The sequence below is a fragment of the Abramis brama genome (genome assembly GCF_963993115.1).
Source record: "Abramis brama genome assembly, chromosome: 14".
NCBI classification, from domain to species: Eukaryota; Metazoa; Chordata; class Actinopteri; order Cypriniformes; family Leuciscidae; genus Abramis; species Abramis brama.
Genome location: NC_139976.1, coordinates 9,349,866 through 9,362,062, shown reverse-complemented (window position 1 = coordinate 9,362,062; position 12,197 = coordinate 9,349,866). Strand labels below are relative to the sequence as shown.

Below are 12,197 nucleotides of genomic sequence, written 5' to 3'. Positions count from 1 at the left end.
TATTGTGGGAACAGCATATGTGTTGCCTGATCACAGCCTTGATAAACTTCCCCTGTTGTCCATGAGTTATTCATTAACACTTAGTGAATGCAAACTAGGCTCTTGTGGACACTATAACACTCAATCTGTAGTTATTAAACCACAGTCTATGAGCCCTGTGGTGGTTCCATAAAGTAAGAGTAGTAACATCCACATGTTAAAATAAAAAAATCCGAACTAGCTTTAAACAATTGCCACAATAGCTCTTTAGGTTGGAAGTCCATGTAGCGTGCTATGTGTATGCTCACTGCACTGCATCAAGGTTTTGTGTTTGTTTGGAAATAAATACTGCAACTGGCAGAGCACATATCGGTCACCTGCTTAAACCAGTGTACGGTGTTGATTAACTAACCTGGGAAGCCTCAGGGAGACTGTAGTACTCTCCTGTAGGGTGACCAGGCTGTCAGAAGCCACAGCTTACTCTCAATGGGACATCAGGAAGAGTGCCAGTGAGACAGCCTCTGGGCAAAATGGGAAACCGCTGATTGGTGATTGTATTGGAGAGAGCAAGACACTTTATTCAGTTAGGAGTTAGACAGACTGTGGCCATCCATGGCTGGTGAGTAGAGGATTATTGGAAACAGTCGTACAAACCATATATTTGAGACCTATTTTACACAGATATAACACTATGTGATAGTGGATCTTTAAGACAAACATACATTGTTTGTTTTACCAGGCTGCAAATATTTGATCAGTGCTCTGTCATCTAATGTGACCTAAAATAAGTTGTGCCAGACACGTTATTATGTACTATGTACGTTAGTTGCACCGAATTTTTATTTTCCAGACATGATGGTTTAGTGCTGTCATAGCGACATGTATTTCTGTTTGATAATGTGATATGCCATTAGACGCTGCTGAACATATGGTTGACCACCTGTACACTAATAATCTTCATGTGCAATTGAACAATTATTGACCAGCGAGGCATTAGAATGTGCAATTGTAAATATGTACACTTAAATGAATATATAGTTCACCCTTTTAGCTTACAGATACCAGTTAGTATCATAAATGCCAAATTCTTATTTAAATGGATAGTTAACTCAAAAATTTATATTCTGTCATCAATTGAACACAAAAAAAGATGTTTTGAAGAATAGATTTGTCTTACAATGAAAGTCAGTGGGGTCCAAAACAACAGACCCCACTGACTTTCATTTTATGGAGACAAAATATCTTCTTATATGTTCCACAGAAGAAAGTAATACAGATTTGGAATGACATGAGGTTGAGTAAATGATGACATCATTTTAATTTTGGGTCACTATGACGACTTACTATGAACATTTAAAAAAGGTTAGCGCTGACTAAATTTAAAAGTAAGCAAACAAGCTTAACATTATGGTATTATTTTATTTACAATTTTTTAATTTAAATATATTTTACATTTTAATTTAGAATTAATTATTCCATGTAAGTTTTACTTTTAATTTCTGAATGATGAGCTGTATTAAATCAACTACTATACCTGTTACAAAGTTCTGGTTCACCTGCACTGGATTCCTTAAGGTGGCTGCAGTAACTCCCTTAAAGTAAAGGAGAAAACAGGTTGTTTTTCTAGAAATACTGTGCTTCTTGAGCAGCAGAAACACAATGTGCTCCACCTCTTGCATGCAGGTCTCCACTAACGTGTGTTGACACAAGACACTTGACACGTCTATTTAAAAGGCATGAGAGAAAGAGACTTGTCCAATGGTGTCACACAGCAGGTTTAATTAATGCAAAGCCATGTTCTCTGTTGTATGAAACACTGAGTGAGAGGTGAGGGTGACCGTCAATGTCTGTGACATTAGATCCACTTGTAGCACTGGCTTGTGGACTGTCTGGAGCATTTCTGTTCCTGTTGCTGTTCGGCCTATCAGTCTATCTACTGTGGAGGAAGAGGCGAACTCAAACACTCTACAGGGGGCTGACACCAACCACCCCCACAATCCCACGATGCACCGCTCCAGTGCTTCAGACATCAGAGAGCAGCAGCTATGGGTAAATAACAGTTGTTGCTTGTCTAGAAATGACAGTAATATAAGATTTATACTGTATCATTCATTGCATATATATATATGAAGAGTTCAGATGCAAAAACCTCTAAGTGCCATCTGAAATTTTTCTCAAGCTCGTATATTTAAGTTCAGTAATTTCACTTAAATGGCAATGAAAATGATATATATATATATGTTATATATATATATATATATATACACGGACATGTAATGTGGATTGAAGTGCATTCTTATAACCTTTGAACTTTCACAGCTCAGGTGATGTTCCTTTCGTCGTGCCTCCTCAATTCAAGAGAACATCCCAATTAAACGAGGGGAAAGAGGGAAGAGAGTATACTGAGGAATGGGAACTCCATCCGGACCTGCACAGCCAGCGAGGCTCTCTGACAGTAGGGAGTATGTCAGGACTGGAATAAAGGCATTTGATGTCAGAAATTATGATAAAAAGAAAGTATAATAAGAATCTTATGACTGTCTTTCGTTCTGCTCTGTGGTTTTTGAGGTTGTTTTCCCCTGGGCTCCATAAGGCCAGACCTGTACCAGCTCCCAGAGGAACCCAGTGAATGGGCCCTACCCAACGGCTCAGCGGTTCGTCTGTGGTTCGCTCTGCGGTACCAGCAGGAGAGAGAGCAGCTGGTGGTGTCTCTGCTCCGAGCCGCTAACCTGCCTGTTCGGTGCCAGAGTAACGCCACACTGGTCAAACTGCAGCTGTTGCCGTCTGACGACCGACGACACCGGCAGGCCAAAGCACGGCGGAAAGGATGTCATCCGCAGTTCAACGACACCTTTGTGTTTCAGGTAGAGAGTCTCTTCTGTTGAACATCAGCAATCTAAGATGGTCTCTCTGGATGTGGGTACAACAGCCAAATTGTCCTCATTCTAAGATTCAAGTGCTTTAATTGGACGAGCGTTGCATGATTTGTTTGTGGATTCATTTTCAAAAATATTTCTGTTCTAAAAAATGGAGAAACTTGAAAACAGAGAAGACATTCGTAGTTGATGTCTCCATCTATTGGCCGTTGCTAGCAGGTTTCACAATAGAGCGCTTAGAGGAATGTTCTGGGTTCAATACAAGTTTAGCTGTTGATTTTACCTCACATTATTTTCAAATTAATCCCCAATTAAAAATAAAATAAATTATAATAATAACATTTAAAAATTAACTAAGATAAGACTTAATGTATAACGCTCTGTAAAGGTATTCATAATGTAAGTGATATCTTTTTATAAATAATTGCAGCCAAATTTAAAATGGATTATAATATTTGGAGAGATTCATGGTTACATCTGAAATTGGTTGTTTGCCATGTGTTTTATACATTATACTTTCTGAAGGTGTAACAAAGTATTATAATGTATTAACTGTTTACAATTATTCATGGGACCATACAACACATTATAAGGTGTATTACAAAGCATTATTAATTCATTAAAAATACGTTTATAATATATTATATATAAAGGCTTTAAGTAAAATGTTACCAGATTTTTCAGTGTTTTTGAAAGAAGTCACATTATACTCATCAAGGCTACATTTATTTGATCAGATGTTTTTGTGTGAAATATTACAGCCATCAACCCAGTCTTCAGTGTCACATGATCCTTCAGAAATCATCCTAATATGCTGATTTTGTGCTCAAATAAAATTTCAGATTATTATCAATGTTGAAAACAGTTCTGCTTAATATTTTTGTGGAAACTGTGAAACATTTTTTCAGGATTCTTTGATGGATAGAAAGTTCAAAAGAACAACATTAATTTGAAACAAAAAAGCTTTTGTAACAATATAAATGTCTTTACTGTCCCTTTTGATCAAATTAATTAATCCTTGCCTGGGGGGAAAAAAACGCCCTTAAACTTTTGGATGGTAGTGTATGGTCAAAATAACCTGATTCCTATGCCTTGTAACAGGTATCTAATGGCTGTGTTGACCAGTGCTCTCTGAATATGAGCATGTACACTGTGGACCATCAGAAGAAGCACCATCTAGTGGGTCACATTCTGATCCCCCTCAGACATTCTGAAATAAAGGAGGCAGCAGGCGAAGTGCAATGGAGGGATCTGGACAATGAAAGTGATCAAGTATGATACTTTAAGAGATCTTAGGATATTAAAGGAACAGTTCACCTAAAAATGAAAAATCTGTCATCATTTACTCACCCTCAATTTGTTCTAAACGTGTGTGAATTTCTTTCACAAAAGAAGATATTTTGAAGAATGTGGGTAACCAAACAGTTGGGGGTCCCCATTGACTACTCAAAAATACTATGGAAGTCAATGGGGAACAGAAACTGTTAGGGTATCCACATTCTTAAAAATATATATTTTTGTGTTCAACAGAAGAAAGAAACTTACAGGAAATTTTGTGGGTGAGTAAATAATGACAGAATTTATATTTTTGGGTGAACTATCCATTCGAACATTAACATTCTGTCATCATTTACTCACCCTCAAGTCTTTCCAAACCTGTATAACTTCCATCTGTGAAACACAGTAGAAAGAAAACCATTCAGGTTTGGAATGACATACAGTAAGGGTGAAAAACTGAATTTTCATTTTATGGTGAACCATGGCTTTAATCTGATTTCTGAGCATTTTGTGGGAAAGTGTGCTGTACAAAACGGACTGAATGTGTTTTTATCTGCTGTTGTAGCCCCTCTCAAAAAATGGTGACATCCAGGTGTCTTTGAACTACAATCAGTCCCTACACCGCCTCACTGTGGTTGTTTTACGAGCACGAGGGTTGCAGTGTTCCAGTGATGCAGGTGAGAAACAGAGCAGTAAAGAATACAACGCTGTTACAAGAAGTCTCTGCACCTTTAACTCACGTGTAAAATGAATGGTACAGGTGTGTGTGCCCAGGTTTCTCTAAAGATGCATAATCAGGTGGTGAGAAACAAGTGGACCTCTGTGGCAAAAGGAAATGATCCATCCTTTAATGAGAGGCTCACCTTCAGACTCCTCCCCATTCAGCTGGACACAGCCTTTCTGACACTACAGCTTCAGCAGCCCAGCACAAAAGATCCTGGTAAATGTCAAGCGATCATTTCCAAGACGACAGGGCACCACTCACCTGCACTATCCTGCTATTATTAAATGGATAGTTCACCCCAAAAATAAAATTCCCCTCACTCTCATGTTGTTCCAAATCTGTATGAATTTCTGCTAAACACAAAAGAAGATATTTTGAAGAATGTTGGTAACCAGACCAACAGGTAACCCATTGACTTCCATAGTAGGGGAAAAAATACTATGGAAGTCAATGGGTGCCGTCAAATGTCTGGTTACCAACATTCTTTAAACATTCTGTTGAACAGAAGAAAGAAACTCATACAGGTTTAGGACAACATGGGAGTGAGTAAATGATGACAATCAGGTGATAGTTTTCAGGTGAACTATCAGAAATAACAGAATGCAAAACAAAACAATATATTAATTTTATAATTTATACTAATTAGCATAATTTAATTTACATTATATTAATTAAAATATTGGGGGAACAGATGTAAATATTCGAAAATGAAACAAACCAAGGTTATTATTGATAACTAAAACTAAAACCATAAGAAAGATTTTTGTGAATTGAAATAGATAAAAAACATTAGATAAATATTAGATGAAGCACTAAAATTACTAAGTGGACATAAAACTGAATAAAAATATATGAAACCTAAATGATAATATTTTGAAGAAAAAAAAAAACGAATAAAAAAACAACATTACTACAAATTAAACCTAAATTTAAACAAAAACTGAAAATATGAAAATAAAAGCTCATTCAAATTATTATTAAAATAACATATAGTATAAATAATATTAAAATAACCATATTGATACTACAAAAAATATTGGTTGCAACAAAGAAAAATGTACATTTCAGAAATATTTTAAACAAACGTGGTGTAAAATGAATAACACATTTAAAATTCTACACTATTTATAGGTCACTAATTAAACAAATTTGTGCTGATCATGTTAATTTATTAAACTTTTCACTGAAATTGTTATACTGATAATATATGTAATAAAAAATTAAAGACATATGTCACCTATGTATCTTTATCTTTACTGAGTCATTCTATTTTGTCTTCAATGCCAGTGTCGTTGGGGATTGTGGTCATTGGGCCGTTCATGTATGCAAGAGGCAGAGAACTGGAACACTGGAACGACATGGTCAGCAAACCACAGGAGCTGGTCAGGCAATGGCACCCACTGGGATCCGCTGACACAGTACAGGGCCCTCACTGAACAACATCCACTCAATGCCAACCTCCCTCTCTTTGAAAAGAAAGGTAGACTTGTATTTAAGGGGGAAGGGTTTTTTCAGAACAAGGCTGATGTCAAAAAATCAAATGGAATAAAAAAAAAGTTAAAAGAAAAGGTTTATTGATAGCATACATTTGTGAATGAGTTTGCTTGTAATAACTTCATTTAAAAATAATAACAGCCCCATCAGAACATTTGTGTGACGATGCAGGAGGTAAAATTACAGTCCAGTTGTACCACAGGGTTCCCACACTTTCGCACCTTGACCCATACATTTCCATGACCTTTCCAGTTGTTTATGATGGATAAGGATTTTGTTTAAAAGCCATTCTCCAAACCTCTTGTCCCATTGAGGGTCACAGGGATCGCTATTGAATCGCTCAGTTTGATTGATTCACTGAAAAGAGCCAATTCAAAAGAATGAGTCACTTACAAACTGGACATACACAACTGTTCAAAAGATTGGGGTCAGTATGTTTAAAAGCCAGGAATGATGCATTAAATTGATCAAAAGTGACAGTAACGACATTTATAATGTAACCAAAGCTTTCTATTTGAAATAAATGCTGCTCCTTTAGACTTTCTATTAATCAAAAAATCCTCAAAAAAATAATAATAATATGAGTTTCCACCATTTTCAACACTGACAGTTGAAATGTTTCCTGAGCAGCGAATCAGCAAATTAGAATGATTTCTGAAGGATCATGTTACACTGAAGACTGGCGTAATGATGCTGAAAATTCAGCTTTGCCATCACAGGAATAAATTACATTTTAAAATATATTCAAATAGAAAACACTTATTTTAAATTGTAATAATATTACTGTTTTTTTTACTGTACTTTTAATCAAATATATGCAAACTTGGAGAGACTTCTTTCAAAAAAATATTACCGACTCTTTGAACAGTAGTGTAGCTTGAGCGGGTTTTACGCTACACAAAAGCAAATCTAGTCACACAATATTAATATTCCCTTAATATTTCAATAGGCCATTTTAGCATAGTTTTATTTTACATTGTTATTGATGGACATTAACATTCTGCAGTTCTCAAACCTGAATGAAATTTAAAACCCAATTATGTGTAACACTGATCAAATTTGTTAAGTCTGCTTCCACCTGGACTCGAAAAAATGTAAACATAAATCACCATTTTCATCTATAAATCCATTTCCCTTGGTGCATTTTGCAACATGGTTGCATATTGTGACCTGGGTGAGTGTAGCTGCTCTGACCCTGAACATTGGGTCTGGATAATCCACTACTGTAAGGCCTCTTATGGACTAATCATAGTTCAGAAAGGCTAGCAGATTGCAGCTCGGCGTCCACCTGTTCTCATGCTCTACAGCCAGCATCTAAGACTTAAACTGCCTGGACACAGCGTGTCTTGTGTCCTGGGTTGTGATTCTGGCCCTCATTTGGTACCCTTAGCAATAGGAAACCAAGAGCGGTAATATTCTATGTTTTTTGCTGCTTTCAGATCCATTCTCTAATACAAATGGCTGAAATGAGCTCCTTAAATGTCAGGACGTGGTTAACACCAGATCACCTGTTTAGGCCACCTTATTAATAAATCCAAAAGCACTACGATGAAGCCTCACATGAGGGTATGAAGCACGGCTGCCCTCAGATTCCTGTTTCTCGGTATGTTCTTCACTGAGCATTTGATAACTTTATAAAATTTGGGGCAGCTGCCCAGGTGGGCAAAGTTCGGTAAGCGGTGTCCAGTTTGGTGGCCGTTTTTTGCGCCCCACAGCATTGTGGAGCACCTTTGAAGCACTTCTACTGCCACAGAGTACTGGCCGTTAGTCCACTGTTTCAGCCTGACCAACATCACAGCCGAAGAGAACCCGAAACAGTAACCCGAGGTCCCACGGAACACACGTTCCCCTTCGCCGAAATATGCCCCTTCCTCCCAGGAGATCATGGAGCCGTCCTCTTCACCCATGTCAGCCAGGTTACAGAGGGCCATAAGGCAAGAGCTCTGCAGTGCCTTATTTCCACTGTGCTGGAGAAGAACCGACACCAGTCGTGGGACAGCTCCGAGCCTCAGGAATCGCTCTTGCTGCAAGTCTGGCAAGAAAGTAATCACACTTACATCTCAAACTCCAGGTCAGCATCAAGATATATGGTGCTAAGCTCTACTTAAGGGCGCCTCAGCTCAGTTCTTCATCTTAGCCCTCCTAAAAATCTGCAATGAAGTTGGGTGTATCTTAAAGGGATACACCCAAAAATGAAAATTCTGTCAACATTCCTCATATAGTTCCAAACCTGTAAATATTCCGTTCTTCTGCGGAACACAAAAGAAGAACATTGTGTTTGAAGAACATTGGGAAACAAACACACATTGGGAACCTATTTGACACTGAGAGATTTCTCAACATTTCTTCTTTTGTGCTTCATAGAAGAAAGAAAGTCAATGACATGAGGGTGAGTAAAAGATTATTTTATTTTTTTCAGTATCCCTTTAAAAATCTGGTATGATCTTTCTTCACGTTCTCTGAAAACAGCAGTTGCCTCAAGCTATTTATGGGTTATTTCACTCCGAAACCTGCCAGTAAGTATTTTACAGTTTGTGTATTATCCGGCAGTGTTCACACACAGCTCTTGAAAGCTCCACTTCTCTATCTCTTATGTGAACACCATCTGTTCCAGTGTAATCATTACAAAAGAAAAACACCATTACCACTGAAAAACATGCATTTTCAAACACTTTCAAAAGTGAAACTATTAAATGTTAACTATTTTCTGAAACCACTCTTTCTTCTGAGCCACATCATCTCAGATTCAGGTTCAAGGCTGAAATCCTACAATTTCCTCTCATACAGATCAATTGGGGTTCAATACCTTTGTATTCACAGATAGGGTGCTTCAAATTTAATTAAAATCTGAGTCTTACTCAATGAAATATGACTAATGCCCTTTCACATCAGCACTGCTTTTAAAATCTATGGTTTAGAAGAAAAAAGGGCAAAAGTTCAGGTCCACTCACTGCTGTTATAGCAGATCCTGGCGATGGCCTGGCTAACGTGAAGGAGAAGGTCCTGGTCTTGGCTTAGCAGTAAGGTCACAAGGGCAGACACAATGCCCGTCTCAAAGCATTGCTCTCTCACAGGAGCTAAAGAAGAAATTATAGAATAATAAACAGATTTAGAGCTCATCAACTATAAGTATACAGTTAGGTAATGAAAACATTAACATAAACATGTTTATTAACACAAAAACAGTCTACATAAAACATTTGTTCTTACCGTCTCTGGCCAGTTCAGCTACTAGTCTGGCAGTGTGAGTAGTGAGAGTGCTTTTCCTTCTTAAAATCTGAGCCATAACAGGGAGGATCCCGCTTTCTACCACCTGCTCGGATATGCCTTTCTCTAGGACAGGGAAACACATGTTCATTCTAAACAATCGAGATACACAACGTTTGTTCAAACGTTTGGGGTCAGTAAAATGCATTATTGTTTTAAACTAAATCACTTATGCTCACTAAGGTTGCTTACAGTTACATAGTAATTTTGTGGAATATTATTACAATAAACAATATTGTAATAATTCTTCAGTGTCACATGATCCTTCAGAAATCATACTAATATGCTGATTTGCCGCTCAAGAAGCATTCTTATTATTACCATTACCAATATTTTTGTTGAAAACATGACTTTTTTTCAGGATTTTTTGTTTGTTTGTTTAATATAAAGTTCAAAAGAACAGCATTTATTTCAACAATCTTTTGTAAAATAAATGTATTAACTTTTTTTAAATTAATTTAATGAGCTCTTGGTTAATTAAAAGTACTAAAACGTTCGGTAACACTTTATTTTACAGTGCCCTTGTTACATACACAGTACACGTTACATAATAATTGCATGCAACTAATTCTAACCAAAACCTTAATCTTAAACATAACCCTATAGTAAGAACATGTTGTTTAATAATGTTGCTCAGTACTTAAATGTAGAATTACACTGTAACAAGGACACCTTCAAATAAAGTGTAACCAAAATTTATTTTAAAATTGTACTGAGACGAACATTTTTACGGTATTATATATATATATTACAAACCCATCCCTCTGAAAGACCAACAAATTGGATAAACTATTTCCAACAAGCTAGACCATTGTCCAGTGAACATTTGCACTTTCACACAAATTATGTTTCCACAAACTACAGATGTCGCTCACAGCTGGATATCTGGATGCGTGCGTACAAGTGAACAGTCTGGCTAATCATTCCTGTCACTCAATGGCTCTCACAGAGACAAACACGGATTAGAGCGTCTCTGTTTTCGTACTTTCTCACAGCCATCCTCGTTGACATGGTAAGTATGGTTTATCACTTATGCCCAAATGATTTATGATAAGCAAGGGATAATGCATAGTCAGCAGGTCAATGATCGTAAAATAAACCTGACCCTATCATTTCAGTACATAATCTGACTGTACATTATCCTGATTTTTACACATCAAACGTTGATTTAAGTTTAAATTATCTGAATATGTGAGAAGAAAGAATATGTAGTGGTACAAAAAACATGAACCTAGCATAGCTATAAAATAAATGTTTGGAAACAGTTTGGAGGTCCTTGCGCAAAAATGTTCAACCATAGAGTGTTGGGATTGACCAATCAGAATCGAGTATTCCAAAAAAGAGGCATAATAACCTGTGATAGTAGCCTCACTGATGCCTAAAGCCAAAGAGTAATTACAATACACACTAAGCAGCTTTCAGACCTCACACAAAGTTCTGGCACATACTGCATCTAACTAGTTCAAACAAGCTCATAATAATAATTGACAACGTTTTCATTTTACTTTCTTTTAATGAAACTACTTTATAAAGGCATAATGTATAAATAAATGTCACAAAATATTATTGCATCCTGTATAATGCTCAGAGGGCATGATTTCTGGTAAACAAGTCCTCAACTAGTACTATACAAGTCCGCAGGGACTCACTTCTTTCTCAAGTTTATTTAGACATGACTTAAGTGTTTAGTTAGACATGTGCACCAATACAACTACAGGTACATTTTTGATCCAGCTCAAATAAATAATCAAAATTTTTAAATATATAACAAAAACATGAAATACTCACTTCTTTCAATGGCAACATTCAGCATTGTCTCCAAATGGGGTTTTAGTTCCTCCTCGACAAGTTCTGTGCTCACACTGATGACCTCTATTGCAACACTTAATGAATCTGAGAGGAAAAGAAAATATATCAAAATGTACATCCTTCATACAGTTTCTATTGTGTCTGCTGTTACTTACCCTTGGGCGAGCTGGGAAGTGGACGACTGGCCCCCATTTTGTCCATATGTCTGTGTGAGTTTGTGATGACCTGTTTAGTTCTCAGCACTGCTCGTGTCCCAGATTAGGACAGTCTAGACTGCGTTTCTGTTCTAAAATCTCACACAGCTCCATCTCTTGCTTTGTATCTGTATATATTCCTCCTTTTTTGTGTCCCCCACCTGCTTTGTTTCTTTCCACTCTGTCGGGTTTGTATATACATGTATGTCTGTTACACAAACTCCTCCCTCCCTCATTTATTTTCTTCCTCTCAATCCCTGTCTCTCCATTGCCTGCTCTGATTGAGACCTTCACTAATGCACTCCAAATCCTCTAACAAAAGCCTCACAGTGGACAGGCCGCCTGTAGGTGACACTGTGAACTGCAGCACACTCACATCAAATGCCTCCTAGAGGGCAGAAGAGAGAGTGGAACAACAAACAGACAAACAATGTCATTGGCTGAGCTACAAAACTGACTCCACGGTGAGGATTTTCTCTGCATGCTTGCCAGGGATTCAGAAAAGCTGCTTTGTGGGGGAAATCTTTTGAGGAAACACAAAAGATAACAAAGCAGTTGAACTGAACATAATTGAAA

At 37.2% G+C, this 12,197-nt stretch overlaps 2 protein-coding genes across 3 annotated transcripts; one reads left to right on the top strand and one right to left on the bottom strand.

Annotated features, from left to right (window-relative positions):
* The first annotated feature begins 412 nt into the window (after positions 1 to 412).
* On the top strand, positions 413 to 6,416 carry syt15 (synaptotagmin XV). The gene is made up of 8 exons (XM_084134184.1): positions 413 to 598; positions 1,839 to 2,028; positions 2,299 to 2,441; positions 2,548 to 2,843; positions 3,957 to 4,127; positions 4,699 to 4,810; positions 4,894 to 5,073; positions 6,145 to 6,416. The coding sequence occupies exons 1-8, from the start codon at positions 592 to 594 to the stop codon at positions 6,291 to 6,293; spliced, it is 1,248 nt and encodes a 415-aa protein (XP_083990310.1). The 5' UTR covers positions 413 to 591; the 3' UTR covers positions 6,294 to 6,416.
* LOC311095625 (rap1 GTPase-GDP dissociation stimulator 1-B) lies at positions 6,410 to 11,921 on the bottom strand. Of its 2 annotated transcripts, XM_084134187.1 has the most exons (5): positions 11,583 to 11,921; positions 11,407 to 11,511; positions 9,562 to 9,684; positions 9,303 to 9,428; positions 6,410 to 8,383 (listed from the first exon to the last, which is right to left on the bottom strand). In XM_084134187.1, exons 1-5 carry the CDS (start codon positions 11,626 to 11,628, stop codon positions 7,908 to 7,910), a joined length of 876 nt encoding a protein of 291 aa, XP_083990313.1. In that variant the 5' UTR covers positions 11,629 to 11,921; the 3' UTR covers positions 6,410 to 7,907. The 2 variants fall into 2 exon arrangements, with proteins under 2 accessions (XP_083990313.1, XP_083990314.1); XM_084134188.1 differs by lacking the exon at positions 11,583 to 11,921 and having other exon boundaries at positions 9,562 to 9,682.
* Positions 11,922 to 12,197: the final 276 nt, after the last annotated feature.